General features: G+C 53.8%; 1 protein-coding gene across 2 annotated transcripts; it reads left to right on the top strand.

The window, feature by feature from the left end:
* The first annotated feature begins 1,977 nt into the window (after positions 1 to 1,977).
* On the top strand, positions 1,978 to 19,170 carry SLC35F6 (solute carrier family 35 member F6). Of its 2 annotated transcripts, XM_081484024.1 has the most exons (6): positions 1,978 to 2,153; positions 11,101 to 11,173; positions 12,255 to 12,426; positions 12,907 to 13,119; positions 13,812 to 13,922; positions 15,445 to 19,170. In XM_081484024.1, exons 1-6 carry the CDS (start codon positions 2,077 to 2,079, stop codon positions 15,912 to 15,914), a joined length of 1,116 nt encoding a protein of 371 aa, XP_081340150.1. In that variant the 5' UTR covers positions 1,978 to 2,076; the 3' UTR covers positions 15,915 to 19,170. The 2 variants fall into 2 exon arrangements, with proteins under 2 accessions (XP_081340150.1, XP_081340151.1); XM_081484025.1 differs by lacking the exon at positions 12,907 to 13,119.

Consider the following 19,170-nt stretch of genomic DNA (forward strand, 5'->3'; position numbering starts at 1 on the left):
CACAGCCCTGTCTGCCTTTTACAGGCTTCCCTGGTAGCTCAGATGGTAAAGAATCTGCCTGCAATGTGGAAGACCTGGATTCGATCCCTAGGTCGGGAAGATCCTGTGGAGAAGAGAATGGCTACCCACTCCAGTATTCTTGCCTGGAGAATCCCATGGACAGAGGAACCTGGGGGGCCACAGTCTACAGGGTCGCAAAGAGCTGGACGCAACTGAGCGACTGACACTGCCTCTTATACATCCTCACATTGCTGCATGATGACTGGTGAACTCACTGCTCTCCTCTGTGAAATCCCAACTCCTTGAGGTCTCCTGCTTGTCTTTGGGGTCCCTTCCCCAGCTCTGGGCCTGGCACTTAGAGGATTCCAAGTGTATTTGCCCATAAATCCTTTTGTCTCCAGACTCCAGAGACAGCAGTTTGATGAATGATCAGAACATCATGATAAATTAAAATTCATTTTATGATCTGACTGTGGAGACAAAGACTGTGCTACTAGTGACATCACGTTGGGCTGATGACACCACTAATCATTAGTAATGCTTGTTTCAAGACAGTGTCCTTGGCTTTATACACATGGGGAGAACAGTCCAGAGCCTCCAAGTGTGTCACAGCACTGTCGTGTGTCATAGCCCACAGGGATGGGCTATGCAGCTGGTGTGGACTGAGCTGGTCTATTCCTTGGGACAGAAACTCATTCATCTCTACATGCCCCAGCATCTCACTCAGTATTTCTGGAAAACTGAAGTAATCCCTTTACCTAAAACTGGTGGTGATGTTGAAGATAAGCGCAGAAGAAATCTCTTTCTGCATCTCTAGACTTCCCCACTGACTGAAAAGAACAGGCCACATTGTAGGAAAGTTCCTGGATCGTCTGTGGGTCCCAGACACACTCCATGCCCACATATACCTCTGGGCAAAGGCACTGCCATTCCCCACTGTGGGACAGCCCTTCCCCTCTATCCTGTGACCTCCCACTATTGCCCAAAACCCCACTTATACACCTTCTCTATCAGGTCTTCCTGGTCCAGCCCCTTGAGAGTTTTTCCTGATTCAACACTGGTCATCTTCACAAGGTCAAGGCAGTCTTAGAGCAAGCAGGAGGACTGGGTAGGCAGGCCCCATCTCCGCAGCTCTAGCAACAAATCTGCAGTGATGAGGCAATGTGCTCACTGGGTCTGAAGCAGGTCCTCCAAGGCCTTTAGCTCCAGCCTGTGGTATGACATTGAGCATGGGCTGCAGACAGAGACCCAGAGGTGAGGACACAGGGCAGCTGGGAGCTGAGAACCCGGAGGACTTCAAAAGCTGAGACACGGTTGCACATAAACCCCTGAGCAGGATCCCAGGAATCCAAGGAGGAGCAGTGGGTTGAGACTGGTGGAGGGGCTTAGCAGAAGGCACAGATCTGGGGGACACTGAAGAATCTGCGTGCAAACCTCCCCCCCACCCCCATCACTCAGTAGTGTAATCAAAAGCAAACCACTTGGCTTCTCTCAATTTAGCTTCCTTTGCTTTAAAATGGTCTTCCAGGGGGCAGGAACTAGACTCTTAGACCACTTTTCTGGAAGATGTGAGCCACACCACGGGTTGGGATCTCTAGGCATTAGTCTCAGGCCTCCTGGGAGTTCCCTGCTTACCCTGTAGAGACGAGATTCCCACGAGGAGCGTTTCTACTTTGTGGTTTGCCTCTGACATTGTTCAGCTCAATTTCTCTAAAGGGTTTACACAGAGCTCTAACATCCACGGATGCAATGTCATTGCATCGTCCCATCAGCCTGTTTTGCAGATGGGGAGGCCTGGGGCCGTGACTTGCCAGTCACTTTGTTGGGACCAGCGCTCGCAAATTCCCGCCGCGGAGAGCACCCGCACCGAGATCGCGGGCGCAGACGCCGGGGCCCGGAGCTCTCCTTGGGGCGGAGCGAGCCGGCGCGGGGCGGGGCCTTTTCTGGTCACATGACTCCCGGCCCGGAAGCGCTCGTGCCCGAGACCCCCGGGTGACCGGGTAGCGAGCTACCATCTCGAGCGAGCGTGGAGTTTGCGAGGGGTCCCCTAGTGTCGCGCTCCCCGCATCCGCCGCCATGGCCTGGACCAAGTACCAGCTGTTCCTGGCTGGGCTCATGCTCGTCACCGGCTCCATCAACACGCTCTCGGCAAAGTGAGTCCGGGCCTGGCCGGGAGGGGTTGGGGCTCGGCAGGGTCTGCAGCCGCCCGCAGGGGCGCTGGCGACCCCCGCCCTCCTCCTGCGCCCTCCCCTTCGAGGCTTGTCATTTCCTGGCCTCACCAGCCAGCCCAGTTTCTCTGATCGGTTCACGCGGTTTATGGACCACCCAAGAGGTGCAAGGCACCGGGGAATGCGAGGAGGAGCAAGCAGTGTCCTGGCTGTAGATCCGAGCCCCCGCTTTGATCACAGCGAGTCACTTTCCAACTCAACAGCTTTAATGGGAGGGAGATCCTCTCCGCTGCCTCTTCCAAGGTGGCATCAGGGGCGCGGCCCTCCAGGAGCTGTGGGCCCGGGAGGGCTACGATAGATGCCGCGTTAGCCGAGTGACCCATGAGCATGGAGGGCTGCGATGACAGAGTAGGGGGTGCTCCATGAGCCCTTCCTGGAGAACTGGTTTCAGCTCGGCCTTGAAGCTTGGGTGGAATTTCTTCTGTGGTGGGAACCTCAAGGCAGGAGCAGCAAGGCCAGATCTGAGGGGATTGTAACTCGCTTCAAATGCCCGGGCTGGATTTTATCCCACAATCAAAGAGGGGCTTTTGAGAAAGTAATTCAGTGAACCTGGTGGTCAAGGTGAAAAGTAATTTGCTGAAGGGAAAACCACTCCAGGACTGCTGCACAGCAGATGAGGGGACCTTGGAGGTGGAGGTGAGGTGGGAAGGGAAGGGCCAGGTGGGAGAGACCAGGTGCAGAGTGAAATCACAAGGCCTGACCCACAGGATCAAATAGTCACTCCTGGGCTTCTGCCTTGGAGAACAGGAGTGTTGTTAACCCAGACAGGGCAGGTAGGGGAGTTCTGCTCTGATGTCAGAGGGCGTGGTGCTCATGGGCCCATAAGGACAGTCCTCAGAAGGTTGGGGGTTGATGACCTGGGGCTGTCATGAGGCTGAGGGACCGAGCACACTCTCCTCTTTATAAGAAGCAGGAGGCCCCGAGAGGCAGCCCCTTCTCTTGATGGCCCTTTGGCTCTTTCTCTGTCCCTAGCTCGGCACCGGGCCTTCCTGCCCCTCTGCCCACCAAGAGCCCCAATACCCAATACCCAGAGCCCAGCTGTTCTCTGAGCCAATTCTAAGGTGCATGTGGAGGACAGTAGACAGTGACCCTCTCCCAGTCAGACCTCACTTCCACCTGGGTCTTGCCAGGCTCGAAGCAAAGGGGAGTCACCCCAGTTACCCTGAGGGCTGTGCCCCAGGTTCGTGGGGGGTGGTGGGGATGATTGTATCTTACTCATTTTCTAGAGTGTTTTTCCCCAGCACACTCCATCAGTGATGTGGGAAATGCCCCAGAAGAGAGGTCTGGGAGAGAGGTCTTCTGTTCAATTCTTCAGACATGTATAAGGTACTTACAGTATGGGAGCCACTGCCTAAACTCAGGGAAGAAGACAGAAGTGACCAAGAGAAGGTCCTGGCCTTTGAGATGCTTAGAATCTGCAGTAGATGAGACAGATGTGTACATGCTTGACAAGCACAGTGTCCTCCCTTCTCCACAGGAAAGTGGACCTCTGGGTGGGGCCCACCTGTCTCTCCCACTGGGCTCTGGCCAGCCATGTCTGTGTCCTGTGCTGGGCTCCTGGGCCGTGAGGCCTCCTGAAGGGTGCTCCTCTTGCTGAGCACTTAGCTGTAAAGGAAACTCCACCTGAGGTTTTCCATTTCTGTTAGGATCTGAAGGCCGCAGAACAAGTCACTGTCCATCAGTCCCACAACCCAAGGCCTCAGTCTGGTGCTTACAGGGTGGCTGTGATCTGCCAGGGCCACTGTCCCCAAGGAGAGCTGAGTTACTACTGAGGTTACCTGTGCTGACTCAGCTCCTTCCTTAAAGAGGTCCAAACCAGTCTGGTGAGAAACCAGAGGATCCTCAGCCCCAGGAGGCTTTGCCCCTGGAGGCCACCTGAGAGGCCAGAAAGAGGCTTCCAGGTGGGGACCCAGCCTTTGCCTGTGACCTGATGTGGGGCTTTTCAGGAGCCTCCCTACCTGTGACAGGCCCTAGTATTGGACCCTCAGCAGTGTTCTGAAGCCAGACTGTGAGAAGGATGCACTCAGAGAAGGAACATGGGAAAGCAGCTGTGTACATCCTGATGGGGATTATCGATTTGAAATCACAGTCTGACCTCAGTTTCCAGCAGGGACAGACAGATGGGAATGTGACCACAGCAAGTAAGTGCTAACCAGCTAATACACAGACACAGAGAAGAGCATGTACCAGGTCCTGCCCCAGCCGCCTTTCATGAGTTAGTGCATTCTCATAATCACCCTATGAGGTAGATACATTTCTTGTCCCTGGATAAGGAAAGTGAGATTCTGGAAAGAGCAACTTGCTTGGCCAAGTTCAACTCAGCTATGAAGTGGCAGAGTTTGTATTTGAGCCTAAGTAGTCTGGTTCTAGAATCCATGCTCTTAACCTCCAATATGGATGAGGCTGATGAGGCTGAGGACTTCTCTAGTCATTCTCAGGGGCATTTAGAGTTGTTAGAAACATAGAAATTATCCATTCTAATCCCCACAATTTACAGTCAAGTTCCCAAGAAAAGTTGTTGTGTATGTGATTCAGCTGGTTGGTGTCTAGAACCTAAGTCTCAGCATTTTGGTACAGTCCCCCAAACTTCCTCTTCCTTGGGGCTTCCTCTTACACCTCCCTGGACAAAAACAGACAAGCATGTGCCTATGGACACATAACCCTGTCAGCGGCATCTCCCCTCCCTGCCATCGGAGTACCTACGCTCTGGGGCCAGGTGGTAAGCATCTGAAGCCTCTGGCCCAGCGCTCACTCAGGGTTCAGGTTTAGAGTCTCTAGTAGCCTTTTGCAGCATCTGGGCTCTCAAGTGAGCATGATGTTTCCCTCCCTGGCTTCTTGGGAGGAGTGAAGACAGCGGATGAGGAAGTGGGCGTGAGCACGTGCTGCTGCTGTACTGCGACCATAGGTCAGCTGTCTGCTGGAGGAGGTCACTGCCCACTCAGGAGGGTTGGGTGCCCTGCAAGGAGCCATCCTGCCTGGGCTGGGCTGGGCTGGGGGTCACCTGCGTGCAGAAGGGAAAGTCATGGATCAGGCAGGCCCCTGGGTATGGGCAGAGGTCCCCTCCTTTCTCCTTTCTGTGGCTGCTTCTCCCCCACTACCAGGCCTTCTGCTGATGCGCCTCCTAGAGACCAGACATTTTGGCCTGCCCTGGCACTGCATGGGGCTGTCTGCCAGAACCAGTGAGCCTTTCGGAACCGTATCCTCCTGAATCCAACTGGGGTTCTGCTTGTAAAGAGCCAGAGTCAAGTAGACGCTCACTCAGGAAGGCTCAGCTCCCCTCCTAAACGTCTGCAGGCTGTGAAACCCACCCTGCCATGAAGGGGCCATGGGGCCATGTTCTCCAGCCGTCAGACCCGCTGGGTCCTGGGACCCTACAGGAAGGGGGCAGGGGGCCTGGGATCATGGGCCTCGATTGGGAAAGGGCTGTCAATCTCCTTTCTTTGCCCACTCTGACTTTCTCGCCCTGGCAGCTGCCCCTCCCCCCACCCTGTGAGCAGCACAGGCTAATTGCTTCCAAGGGGTTAATGCCGGCTGGAGAAAGCCTGAAATCTGGAGAAAGCCTGCAATGGGGAGGGCAGTGTAGGAGAGAGAGCATGTGGTTTGGCAGCTGTGGGATTAGATGAGTCACTGGGCCTCTCCAACCTTCATCTATAAAATGGGTACAAAATCCCCGCCCTACCTCTTACACATGCTGTAAGAGCTCCTGAGGAGAGTCTTCTTATCCTTAAGAGACAGAAGGGCTGTAATCATTTCTTACCACGTGAGCCACCTGCTATGACACCCCAGAGGGTGGAGAAGCCCTGGGGCCATTCTTAAGGTCCAGAGCAGGAGAAAGAGGCTGACTCACCAGGATGTGAGCAGAAATGGCCCGGATTCTGCGGGAAGGGGACACACAACTGATGGATCCGAGGCAGCCACACCAGCCACTTCCTCAGCCTCTGACCGCCACCCCCAGCCCCACGCAGACACACACACACACACCTCTGGGAATGCTGAGCTTTGAGTTTTGACTGGGCCAGGCCACGCCAGCATGACTCATCCCCCAGGAAGACGAGCCTACCCCACAGCCCTCTGAGGCACAGGGAACTCTGAAGGATACCCGCTTCCGCCAGTGGGAGGCCCTTCCTCATGTGGTGTCAGCCTGAGCCTCCTGGGTCCCCACAGGCCTCCTGCCCTAGAGACCACAGCTCTCCCTAGAAAAGAGTGTCCAGAGAACAGAGGGCCCACCTGCAGGGCTGACCTTTGCCCCACCTCAGCCAGGGAAGTGGGAAGGATCAGGAGGAAGAAGGTGCCCGGTGTTGAGGAAGGAGTACACTAGAACTTCCCTGTATGCCCCAAGCCCTCTCTGGTCCCTGGGTTTCTGTGAAACTAGGAGCTTCCCAAGATGATGGCCGAGTTTGTCCTCTTTCAGCACTCTGTGGCCCTCCACCTGCCTCGTCCTGCAGGACGGGTCGCAGAGGAGGGACAATCCCTGGAAGCCTTTGGGTGGAGCGGAGCTGGAGCCACACCCACTCAGCCCAGAGGAAAATTTTGCAATAAGGAGTTCGTGATGTGAGCCACCGTCAGCTCCCTGTGTTGTTTTTGCTGACAGTATAGAGCTTCTCCATCTTTGGCTACAAAGAGTATAATCAATCTGGTTTCAGTATTAATCATATGGTGATGTCTATGCGTAGAGTTGTCTCTTGTGTTGTTGGAAGAGAGTGTTTGCTATGACCAGTGCATTCTCTTGGCAAAACTCTTAGTTCTGCTTCATTTTGTATTCCAAGGCCAAACTTGCCTGTTACTCCAGATATCTCCTGACTTCCTCCTTTTGTATTCCAGTCCCCTGTGACGAAAAAGACATCTTTTTTTTTTTTTTGGTGTTAATTCTAAAAGGTCTTGTTAGGTCTTCATAGAACTGTTAAGCTTCATCTTCTTTGGCATTACAACAGCAGAGGAGAAAGAGGGAGAAGAGACAGAAAAGAACTTTTATTGACTCCCTGCCATCTGCCAGGTCTTTTATGTCTTATTTATTACTTTTGTGAGTTCAGCAGGGTTGGCATCATTATTCCCATTTTACAGGTGAGAAATCTATAACTCATCCAACCTGTGACATTCAAAAGTCTGAAGTCTGACCTTTCCATATATCCTGCTACCTTTTCTGAAAATAAGTTCAAGCAGGTGGGTTTGGCCCTAGATCCACCCGTTAACTGTATGAGGCTGAAACGGCTCTCTCCCGCCCAAGGCCTAAAGTCCTCGTCTCTAAAATGAGGGTCCTGGTTATGAGACTTAAACTGACACAGCCCATGTGAAGTGCTCAGCCAGTTCAAGGAGAAGTACAGGTCTGGTACAAAGTCAGTACACAATGAACCGTGCATTTTTAAATACACGTTAGGGAAGCGTTTTTCAAGGAGATAAGTGCTGTCCCATTGGGGAGTCACTGATGTCACCCCCAGATGAACCAGGGCTGGCTTTTTGGCTTTTGGCTGTTCTGTGCTACCTGAGGGCTTCTGTGACTACGCAGTGAGCCAAACCTTTCCCAGGGCCAAGATGGGAAGCCTGACTCCTTCCCAAAGTGACTGCAGGCCTGAACTCCTCCCTGACCTGAAGAGCCTGGGCAGGGCAGCCTGTCCTGACACCCAATCCCTGGGGCTGTAAACCTGCCCCAGTCCCTCAGATACAAAAAGATTCCATTTCCCCTGCTGGGAACCTGCCCAGTCCAGCCTGTTCAGGCAGACCCAACCCTTGGAGAAAGGAGACAGCACCAGGGGAGGGGAGGAGGCTTAGCACCAGCCCACCGGTGCTCCTCCAGGTGCCTATCCCTAGGGAAGGGCAGGCCTGGCTGGTCCCACCAGCAGGGGGCAACTCAGACCAGGTGGCATATTAGCACTGTGCATTTGGACTGTAGTCACCACTTGCCTATTTGCCTAGTGGGGTCTAGAAGTCCATTCACTCAACCCAAACAGTTTAAACTTGTGTATAGTAAGGTTTTAGGAGCAAAGAAAGCTGTGGAAGTTACTAGAGGCTAAGCTCACATCCTCTCTAGTGAGAGTGACTGTGGGACCAGAAAGTGACACAGATGTGAGTTGTGACTATCAGATGCACAGGCAGTAGCCCAGGGGGAGTTCCAGGAGATGGCCCCACTGCCAGATCAGGGGTCTTCTTGAGCCTGCCAGTCTGTGCTCTGGGTGTGGCCCCAGGAGGGAGAAGGGACTTTCATACCAGCCCTTGTACTAGGCTTCTGGTTAACCATGAACTTGGCAAGACCTCCCTTGTTCCTCCTGAAGGAGCCCTAGGAACCCTCTCTCTAACCTGCTCACTCGCTCCAGGGCCGTTGTCTCTGTGCCCTTGGTAAAGCTTGACCTCTTCACTCTCCCTGCGTCTCTCTGTTTCGCTCAGCTGCCTCACCCAGGCCCTCCACCAGGGCTCTGTCTGTGGCAGTGAGTCTGGCTGGAGAGTGGGCTACCTCGGTAAGGCCATGCAGGTGGCGGCTGGCCCACATTCCGGGTCCTGTCCTGCAGTGGAGGGATCCCCAAGTCAGAATCGACCGTGGATCAGACAGAAATGAGACCCCTTGGAGAACAGGCGGTGTCTGTCCTTAGTGGGAGCTTTCTTTGCCCCTTTGGTACTGGGTCTGGTTACATCCTGATCCCCCAACCCAGATTTCCTCTGTGTTCCCAACCAGGCACATCAGCACTTCTCCTTAAGGGCCCATCAGCTCCGCTTTGACCTCCACTGTTCCCAAGCAAGCACTGTTCCTAATGTCCGTCCTCACATCTTTGGGGGTGGATGGGGTCTCTCACCTTGAGATAAGTCTGCCATAGCCCTGTTTTGTTCACTTGCCCTGGGATGTGTTCAGATTTCTTTGCAGATGTGGTCTCTCCCTCCTGCTCCGTGCTACCATACTGTTCAGCCTGCCCTCCCTGCTGCCTGCATCTGGGCATCATGCCCTTGCCCCAGGCTGTGGGAAAGAGCGCCCAGAGAAGCCCTGCCTTGTGTGTGTTCCTTGCTCAGCCGTGTCCGACTCTTTACGACCCCATGGACTGTAGCCTGCCAGGCTCCTCTGTCCATGAGGATTCTCCAGGCAAGAATACTGGAGTGGGTTGCCATTTCCTTCTCTGGGGATCTTTGCAACCCAGGGATCGAACCTGGGTCTCCTTGGTTCAGGATCTTAGTCAAACCCAGACCTGCAAGTGGAGTGGCCTCTGCTCGGGGCACAGGAGGCAGAAGGCTTCCCTTCCCTCTGGGAGCTGAGGCTTGTGCAGAGAGGATCTGGAAGATAGGTGGGGATCACAGTGTAGCTGCTCTTGACAGATAGTGTTAGGAAAGACATTTCAGAAGTCCCAGGTGGCGCTAGTGGTAAAGAACCTGTCTGCCAGCACAAGAGATACAAGAGACGTGGGTTTGATCTCTAGGTCAGGAAGATCCCCTCATGTAGGAGATGGCAATCCACTCCAGTATTCTTGCCTGGAGAATCCCATGGACAGAGGAGCCTGGTGACCCTATGGCCCACAGGGTCGCAAAGAGTTGGACACGATTGAAGTGACTTAACACACACACACACACACACACACACACCTAAGCCTTACTCTTTAAAGATAGCCACTGCCTATGTATGGGGTGCTATGGTCAGGGGTGGGGGAAACATAGGCAGGTCAGTGGCCCATAGAAGGTAGCCCTAGGCCTGCGTTGACCTGAGTCAGCAGCGTGATATGGCAGATACAGTCCAAGCCAGGTCCACTAACCAGGGTGTCCAACACGTGGGAGGGGCCTCCCTGTTGCCCAACTCCATCCAGGCCAGATCACATGCCTTGGCTCTGGGCCTGGGCCCACCGGAACACTTCCAGAAGTCAGCAGCCAGGGAGGGAAAGGTTAGCAAGGGCTGGGGCTGCTTAACCAGAAGATTCAGAAGGTGGAAACATCTCCAAATATATGAAGGGCTTTCAGATGAAGGAGAGATTTGATCCCAGGGACATAACACAGCCCAGTGAAAATGAAATTCAGGGGCAAAAGCTTTAGTGACAGACGTTGGTCAGTATGGAATGGTTGGTAGCAGCTGCCCAGAGCACTGTGCCATGACAGGTTCTGGACTCGGTGGGGCCACATGCCAGAGTCAGCCCATCTGCTGGGCGCTGGCTGGCAGGCCACTCCACAGTGCCATGTCCTTGCCACCTGCTTCTAAGCCACTGCTAGAAAAACCTGCCAGACCCTTCCTTCAGGTTATGTGAAGGTGACTGGGCGGTCTGTGTCATGTGGCTGTTTCCCAGGGCACATGTGACCTGCAGACCAGGGACTCGATATTTTTTGAGCATGGGTCCTTTGATAGTCTGGTGAAGCCTAGAGTAGTGTTTTGAAGTGTGCAAATAAAACCCCAGGGATTACAGAACAAGCTAATTTCATTGAAATAAGATTATCCAGACATTAAAAAGCCAGTTTGTAATATAGTAACAGGTATCTGCACTCACTTCTTAACACATGAAATTATAAGCAGCGGGTCTAATCACTGTAATTTTTGACTAGTGATGAGTGTAAGTGATACTTCACAGTATCTACAATGACTCAAATGTGAAAATGAGAATAGCTGTGATTTCCATGTGTGACCGAGTTGTAGGTCCTGCAATAATATATTTATAATTTGAAGAAATGCTAAATTTCTGTTAGCGGTTCATGAGATTTCAGCTAAAGGTGCCCAGACCCCCACTTTCTGTCCCAATTCCCAGGTGAAGATTGCTTACCGTGAAGACTAGCCCCTTCAAGGGGGAAACCCCACTCTGAGCCAAGTCCCCTAAGTCTGGCCTCTTGGCATCAGGAGGCATGAGCTCTCTGCAGGCCTGGGACCAGGTGGGAGAACCTGTGCACTGCAGGGTTTGACCTTCTCTCTTATCTGCTGCAGGTGGGCGGACAACTTCATGGCCCCGGGCTGTGGAGGGAGCCAGGAACACAGCTTTCAGCATCCCTTCCTCCAGGTATCTGTGCCTCTCCTTTCCCAGCTCTATCTCCCAGGGCTCAGGGCAGGTGCCCCCATGAGGCCCCGCTGTTTCCTATCCTAGGGGTGGAGTCCTCCCTTGCTCCCTACTTCTCTCTCTCCCTCCCCAGAACACAGGCCAAGGTGTGGGGTGCCCCTGGAAGGGGCCAAAGGCCCTGTTCCCTGTAGGAGGCCTGCACAAATCCTGGTGAGTGGTCATGTCCTGGACACTGTGAGGCCAACCCTCACCATGACAAAGTCAGGACCCATTTGGAAAAATCAACCCCTCGTAAAACCTGTTGTCCAACCATGAAGAGCCCAGACCCACTGGGACAGGGCAGGCACCATCAATGGAAGGTACCCTATTGCTGGACTAGGAAGTGGGTGAGACAAATTTCAGCCTCAGTTCTGCCAGCAACTTGCTCTGTGACCTTAAGTAAGTTCTTGAGCCTCTCAGGGTCTCAGTTTCTCCATCTGCAACTTGACCAGGAAGTGGCCTAGATTGGTGGGTTGTCCGGCCAGGCTCTATAGCCTTAGGGTTTCAATCGAGGTGTCTGAGGAACTAAGGAGTAGACGTAGGAGGCAGCAGCTCCCACACAGGAGCTCTGTGTTTATCTGTTTCACATATTGGGTTTATAGGTAAACTCTTATTTGAAGAAAAATTATTTTTTTTAATTTTTGTTATGGGACTTCCCTGGTGGTCCAGTTGTTAGGACTCTGTGCTTTCACTGCCGAAGGCATGGGTTTGATCTCTGGTCAGGGAACTAAGATCCCAAAACCATGTAAACTGTTAGTCGCTTAGTCATGTCTGACTTTTTGCCACCCCATGGACTGTAGCCCGCCAGGCTCCTCTGTCCATGGAATTCTCCAGGCAAGAATACTGGAGTGGGTAGCCATTCCATTCTCCAGGGGATCTTTCCAACCCAGGGATCAAACCTGGGTCTCCCACATTGCAGGCAGATTCTTTGCCATCTGAGCCACCAGAGAAACCCAAAACCATGTGGCATGGCCAAAAGAAAAAAAAAATTAGTTGCAGGTGAACCTCCTCCCAGCTCTGAACTGGCCTGGCTCCATCCCTGCAGGCAGTGGGCATGTTCCTGGGAGAGTTTTCCTGCCTGGCCGCCTTCTACCTACTCCGGTGCAGAGCTGCACGGCACCCAGACACCAGCACAGATCCCCAGCAGCCCTTCAACCCTCTTCTTTTCCTGCCCCCAGCCCTCTGCGACATGACAGGGACCAGCATCATGTATGTGGGTGAGTCGCCAGGCCAGGCTGCCAAGGGCTCAAACTGTGGCCCCGGGGGGATGCCGGTGAAAGAGCCTCCACTCTCGCCAGCTCATCTTCAGTTCAGTTCAGTCGCTCAGTCGTGTCCGACTCTTTGCATGGACTGCAGCACGCCAGACCTCCCTGTCCATCGCCAGCTCCTGGAGTTTACTCAAACTCATGTCCATTGAGTCGGTGATGCCATCCAACCATCTCATCCTCTGTCTCATCCTCATCAACTCATCTTCAGCACCCCCTTTGCGCACACACACACACAGCTCATCTTCAGCTCCCCCTTTACACATACACATACCCCTTTACACACACACATACCCCTTTACACACACACATACCACCAGCATTCACTGAGTACTTAGCACATGTCAGGCCTGCCTTCAGCCCTGAGGACACCTCAGTGAACAGAACAACCGGGCCCTCAGGAGCTCATATCACACATCTCTCCTCTCCCAGCCCTGAACATGACCAGTGCCTCCAGCTTCCAGATGCTGCGGGGAGCCGTGATCATCTTCACAGGCCTCTTCTCGGTGGCCTTCCTGGGACGGAGGCTGGCGCTGAGCCAGTGGCTGGGCATCCTCGCGACCATCGCCGGGCTGGTGGTGGTGGGCCTGGCTGACCTCCTGAGCAAGCATGACAGCCAACACAAGCTCAGCGAAGTGATCACAGGTGTGGCCAGGGGCAGGCGTCTAGGGGTCGCCCAGCACAGAGTCAGGGGAAAAAGCATTTGACAGGCTCTGCCGCCTGCCAGGCCTCAGGGGAGGGCGTGCAGGGTACCAGCTGCTGGCCCACACCTGCTCTCGAGGTGATGGGAGCAAGCGAGGGCCAAGCAGCATGAGGGAGGGAAGGGTAAGGAGTGGGGAGGTCAGAGGAGGGAGAGGGCTCGGGCTACATTTACTTACAGCCACACAACCTACAGGATCCAGGAGAGGAAACGCATGAGCATTTACTGAGCACTTACCACTTACCCAGCGATCAGCCGGCACTATGCACTGTGCTCGTCATCACTGTCAGTCTTACGGTCCCGGAAAGGAAGGCCTGCAGCAGTTTTACTGTGAAGTGGGCCCCCTGGTCCCTCAGAGGCAGAATTAAGCCAGAAATGTCCATCTCAAACCCCGTTGCTTCTCAAAAGACCCACTTATCCCAATTGTGCAGCCTTCAGACCCCCGGGCCTTCTGGAGCCTCACCCGAGAGTGGGGGTGACAGTGCCTGCCCTGTTGGCCTGCCCCACCCCTTGGGGGCCAGGAGATCAGGCTCAGGGATGCCCTGCAGAGTCAGGGGCCATGGGGGGCTGTTCCGTCCCTAAGGGAGCTGTCTCCCTGAGCCCTGGCCTCACCCTGGGCCCCTCCTTTTTCCCACAGGGGACCTGTTGATCATCATGGCCCAGATCATCGTCTCCATCCAGATGGTCCTGGAGGAGAAGTTCGTCTACAAGCACAACGTGCACCCACTACGGGCGGTCGGCACAGAGGGTGCGTGTGAACGTGGGCTGGTGGGAGGGCGCTGGGTGGGATGAGCCCTGCAGGGTGGCACGTGGAGAGAACGTGGTGGGGGCCCGGTGGGTGCTGGGGACCTCTGGGAGGGGTGAGCTTCCCGCCTCCCATCCTTCTCGCCTTCACCACATACATGTTGACAAATACTCTGACACATGCCGTGCACTCGGCCAGGAGCTAAAGGAGGACAGAGACGAAGATGAATAAGATGCAAGCCGCACTTTAGGAGAGCTGCCCACTTCCTAGAACTGACCAAGAAAGGAATGGGCAGGCCACCTTTCCTCAAGTGACAGTTCACTTGCCAAGCATACCTGAGTGTCACGGCCCAGGGAAGGTGGCAGTCAAGCTGCAGGTTTCAGCAGGCAAGAGTGGGAAGGAGGGAACTGCCGACGGAGAGGATATGTGGGGAGCTGGACATGAGTTTGGAAACCAGTGAGGAATAGTTTGGGCAGGGGTACAGGTTTGATATGGGGAAATAACCAGGAATTGAATATATCAGGGCCATGTTGTAGAGAACCTTGAACATCAGCCAAGCGGATTTAGATCTTAAATGACAGGCAGGGAAAAACTACCAAAGGTTTTTGAGCAGGAAAGTAAATCAAAATCAGTGCTTTAAAAATATAAAACTAACAGGGTGGATTAGAGCAATGCTATCAAGGTGTGACCCTTGGTCTCCTCAGGGAGCTGGTTGTGCCTGGTGCACTGTGAGCCTGAGGGCTTATGACAGAACGTGAACTACCTGAATCGACTATGTCATCAAGCACACTGATCACTTCCACTTATTTTTTTTCTAGCAAGACTTTCGGAGTGAGAGTGAAAGTGTTAGTCGCTCAGTCATGTCAGACTCTTTGCGACCCCACGGACTATAGCCTGCCAGGCTCCTCTGTCCATGAGGATTCTCCAGGCAAGAATACTGGAATGGGTAGCCATTTCCTCCTCCAGGGGATCTTCCCCACCCAGGTGTTGAACCCTGGTCTCCCGCATTGCAGGTGGATTCTTTACCATCTGAGCCGCCAGGGAAGCTACTGAGTGAAGCAGTGCCTTGATTTATATTCCAGTCCAGCTCCTTGTCACAGACCAATGGCACTGAATCAGAGAGCTGTGTTTCTGCACACTTGGGAGAGCAGTGTAGTGCTTGGAGCCAGTCAATCCTTCTGTCAGTGAATAGAACCAAATTTTAAAAAATGTCAGACAGCATTGTATGTTGTAAGGATAGCTGTTTTGTGGCAGTGTGTACATGACTGTGCGCTGGTCACAATATAAAGTGTATTTACTGTTCTTGGTCCAGTCAGAAAACACAGAGTAAAAGTGGAGAAGGGGCAGCCAGAGCCCATTCGGTAGGCAGTTTTGAGTTTCTAACGAGCAGGACACCTCCAGGACCTGAAAGGAAGGAGCTGGTTTGAGGGCAGCTTGGCAGGGTTGGCCAGAGGTCAGCGGAGCCCTGGCAGGGCAGGACCGGGGCTCCAGCAGAGAACCTGACATGCTCCCTCCATTCCCACAGGCCTCTTTGGCTTCGTGATCCTCTCCTTGCTGCTGGTACCCATGTACTACATCCCCGCCGGCTCCTTCAGCGGAAACCCTCGCGGTACCCTGGAGGACGCGCTGGACGCCTTCTGCCAGGTGGGCCGACAGCCGCTCATCGCACTGGCGCTGCTGGGCAACATCAGCAGCATCGCCTTCTTCAACTTTGCGGGCATCAGCGTCACCAAGGAGCTGAGCGCCACCACCCGCATGGTGCTGGACAGCCTGCGCACCGTTGTCATCTGGGCGCTGAGCCTGGCGCTGGGCTGGGAGACCTTCCACCCACTGCAGATCCTTGGCTTCCTCATACTCCTGGCGGGCACTGCCCTCTACAACGGGCTGCACCGCCCACTGCTGGCCCGCCTGTCCAGGGGCCGGCCCCTGGCCGAGGAAGGCGAGCGTGAGAGTCTGCTGGGGGGCTCTCGGACTGCCATCAACAATGCAAGCTGAGCCTCCTGCGGGGCCTTTGCTGCCACCTGGACTCTCCTTGTTCACCCTGAGGCTGAGGCCACATGGGCTGGTGAACCTCAAGTGCTCTGTCCCCAAGGCTTCACCCCACCCGCTCCCCACCGACCCCCACCCAGGGCAGCCACTGCCACAACATCCAGGTCTTCCTTTGTCACCACCCTGTGCAGAGAGGTGTTATCCAGCCCCCTCTGAGGCCCAAGTGCCATGCCCAACCCCTGCCCAGCTTCCCCAGCCCCCCAGCCCCCCTGGAATACTAGAGCTAAATCATGGGGTAGAATTGAAGCAGCCCTAGGGCTTCCTCTTAAGTTGTAAGCTAAATGTGGTTCTCTCAGGAAGAGAGGTCAATGAGCAAATTCTAACAGAACTAAGCACCCCATTTTCTAAAACTTGTAAGATATTCCCTAACTCTGGAGACTGAGGTTTCAGCTGGGGTCTTGCTGCAAATGCTGTGTGCTCCCCAGCCCTGTACCTGGTTCTTCTGGGCTTTGGCATCCTGCTCTGTACAAGGTGTAGGACCAACCTGGGGAAGGAGGAACAGCCCGTTTATTGGAAATGCCTCCTGCCCACAGTTGTCCTCCTCCTTGCTCACACCCCCTGGGCCTCCCTGCCTGGGAGAGATTACAGAGGGGTTTCCAGGCAGCCCCTGATAACAGTTTTTATGAACTCTGATTCAGCTTCCATTTTAAAGCTGAGGAAGCTGAGTCCCAGAGTTTTAAGTTGTTTGGCCCAAAGGGCTCTCCTGCCCAGGGCTCTGGCCATGCAGCTACATGACCGGGCAGTAGGCTGGGGTGTCAAGGGCATTTGGGCCTCAGCTCCAACCCCAGCACCCCTACTCCATGGAGAGCCCTGCAGGGTGATGGGTCTCCCGGGAGTCTTACCATTCAGAGTGATGCTGCTACCCCAGACGCGTGTTAGTGCATGACAGCCTGCACAGGCGGACATGGATGAGAAAACTGTGGCCCAGAGATGGTCAGGTGACGTCCTCATGGAGCCAGTATTCCAAGCGCGGATTGCCTGATTCCAAACCTGTGGCCCCACCTATGATAAGAGCGTCTCTGGGATTCTTGGGCAGGGGTACATCCTGTTCTCTTGTCCTCCAGGTAACCCACCCCGGAAGAGGGAACTGGTAGCAGGGACCCCAGGTAGCTGAGCAGACCTTCTTTCCAGTGGTCCTCACTCTGTGGCAATTTCTGGAGTCTCAGTTCACTCCCTTGGGCAGCTCAATCATGAAAACAAAACACCAAATGCCTTCCTTAAAATAGATCATCGGGGAAGGAATCTCTGACCAGCAAAGCCCTCGGGCTGCGGGGATCCAGCAGGTTCTTACCATCCTGTACCTGCAGCTCTTGAGTCTCAGGGGGCCCTGAGCTCCTCTGGCCATGGTGTGTACCACAGGAGGAAGGAGGTGGGGACTACAGCTGCTTGGGGGCCTTACAGTGTTGTGTCAGGCTTTTTCTTTTTAAAAAACAAAGGGAAATTGGCAATATGGACTTTTCTCTTTAGTGAGAAGGAAGAAGCACAAGGGTTAGGACATTCCTGGAGGTGATATCTAGAATGTCAAAATGGAAAAACTCTAATGCACCAGAGGAATCATCCAGCCCCAAGCCCCATTGTTCACATGAAGAAGTTGAAGCCCAGAGAGAACGACACTTCTCAAAAATGCATAGAGCCAGGGACTGGTAAAGACAAATTTGCTGGTCTCAGTCCTTGCCCATCCCGTTCTCCCATCGGAGCAGGGCTGGGAGCCTGAACCAAGAGTCCAGGACTTGCTAAAGTACACAAATCACGGACTGTGTGGATTTTAGCATTGAAGGGTTGTGGAGTGAGGGGCGGCAGAGCATGGGGAGGGGGAATCACAGGCAGGCCTGCCACCCACTCAGACATCTTGCTTTAGGTCTTCACATCTCTAAAATGGGGAGGCCTGTATCTCACAGGATGACTATGGGCATTAACCTAAGATAATAAATGGAAGGTGCCTGTAAATGCTTACAGTGGAGTGTCCTGTCAGGCTGCTCTGCCCACCAGGGTGGCTGTCAGGCACTGAAGTCCCAGCAGAGCCCTGGTGCGGAGTATCGGTTTTGCTTTGGGGGGTGGGGGGATCTTTTGTTACACTATTGAGGAGTAGAGTGTAAACCTCATGTCAATTATAAGATAAAACAGGATGCCTCATGAAATTTTTATCTTGAACTTAAGTACCCCTCCGGACTGTGGAGGTGTGTCCTCTCTGTCCTGGTGTCTGGGGGGCTTCAGGATGAGTGTGGGAGGCTGTGCTGTGTCGTTCTGGTCATGGGGGTGGAGGGAGCAGGATCCCTACTCTCCCACTGAGTCTCCAGGGTTGTGAGGAACATCTGCAGCTGTGGCCTACTGCTCTGAGCAAGGTAAGGGGGCCGTGGACCCCAAAACTAGAATAAACATCAGTTCAGATACAGTGTTATTCAGGCCATCTGCATTGTTGTGAACTGACCAGTCCCTGCCCCATTCATAGTGGTCCTGGAAAACCCTGGGGCTGGAGCATCCTCCAGGACTGCCATCCAGGCCCTGGAGGAGCCCTCGGGCTCGCTGCCCACAAGAGAGACTTAGGACTATGCCAGGCAGTTGCGTTTGCCTTCACTCGTCCAAAGGTCTCTTAACAATCGAACTGCACTCAAGGCGGTCAGAGTCCCCTGATGAGGACGGTAGGAGGATTGGACCAAATGGCCACGTGGTGTTGAGGGGGAAGAAGCAGAAAGGGAGTCAGAGAGCTGTGTCCTCAGCCCACCCCTCCTTGACTGTGGCTTTAGACAAGTGATGTTACCTCTCCAGACCTTGGCTGCCTACAAGAGGGAGGTTCTTTGCTTCCTAAGTGTGTTCACCTCCCTGATGTGCTTACAGATTTTGTTCTTTCATGTTTCCCTTGGTAAAGAGCCCACTCGGCCTTCTGTTGACTACATCCTTTGAAAATTGGAGGTCATCAGGAGGTTCCTCCTATAGCCATAAAAGTTTATAGATCGCCCTTCTTCAGTAAGAACTCTGTCAAAAAAAAATTTTTTTTTCATGTTTTAAAGAATTTTTATTGGAGTATAGTTGATGTAAAATGTTGTATTAGGGACTTTTCTGGTGGTCCCGTGGTTAAGACTCCATGTTTCCACTGCAGCACGGCAGGAGGCATGGGTTCAACCCCTGGTCAGGGCACTAAGATCCTGCATGCCACATAGTGTGACCAAAAATAAAAATAAAAAAGTGTTTTGTTTTTGCTGTA

This window comes from Giraffa tippelskirchi, chromosome 4, assembly GCF_054371585.1.
Source record: "Giraffa tippelskirchi isolate mGirTip1 chromosome 4, T2T-mGirTip1v1.2.pri, whole genome shotgun sequence".
NCBI classification, from domain to species: domain Eukaryota; kingdom Metazoa; phylum Chordata; class Mammalia; order Artiodactyla; family Giraffidae; genus Giraffa; species Giraffa tippelskirchi.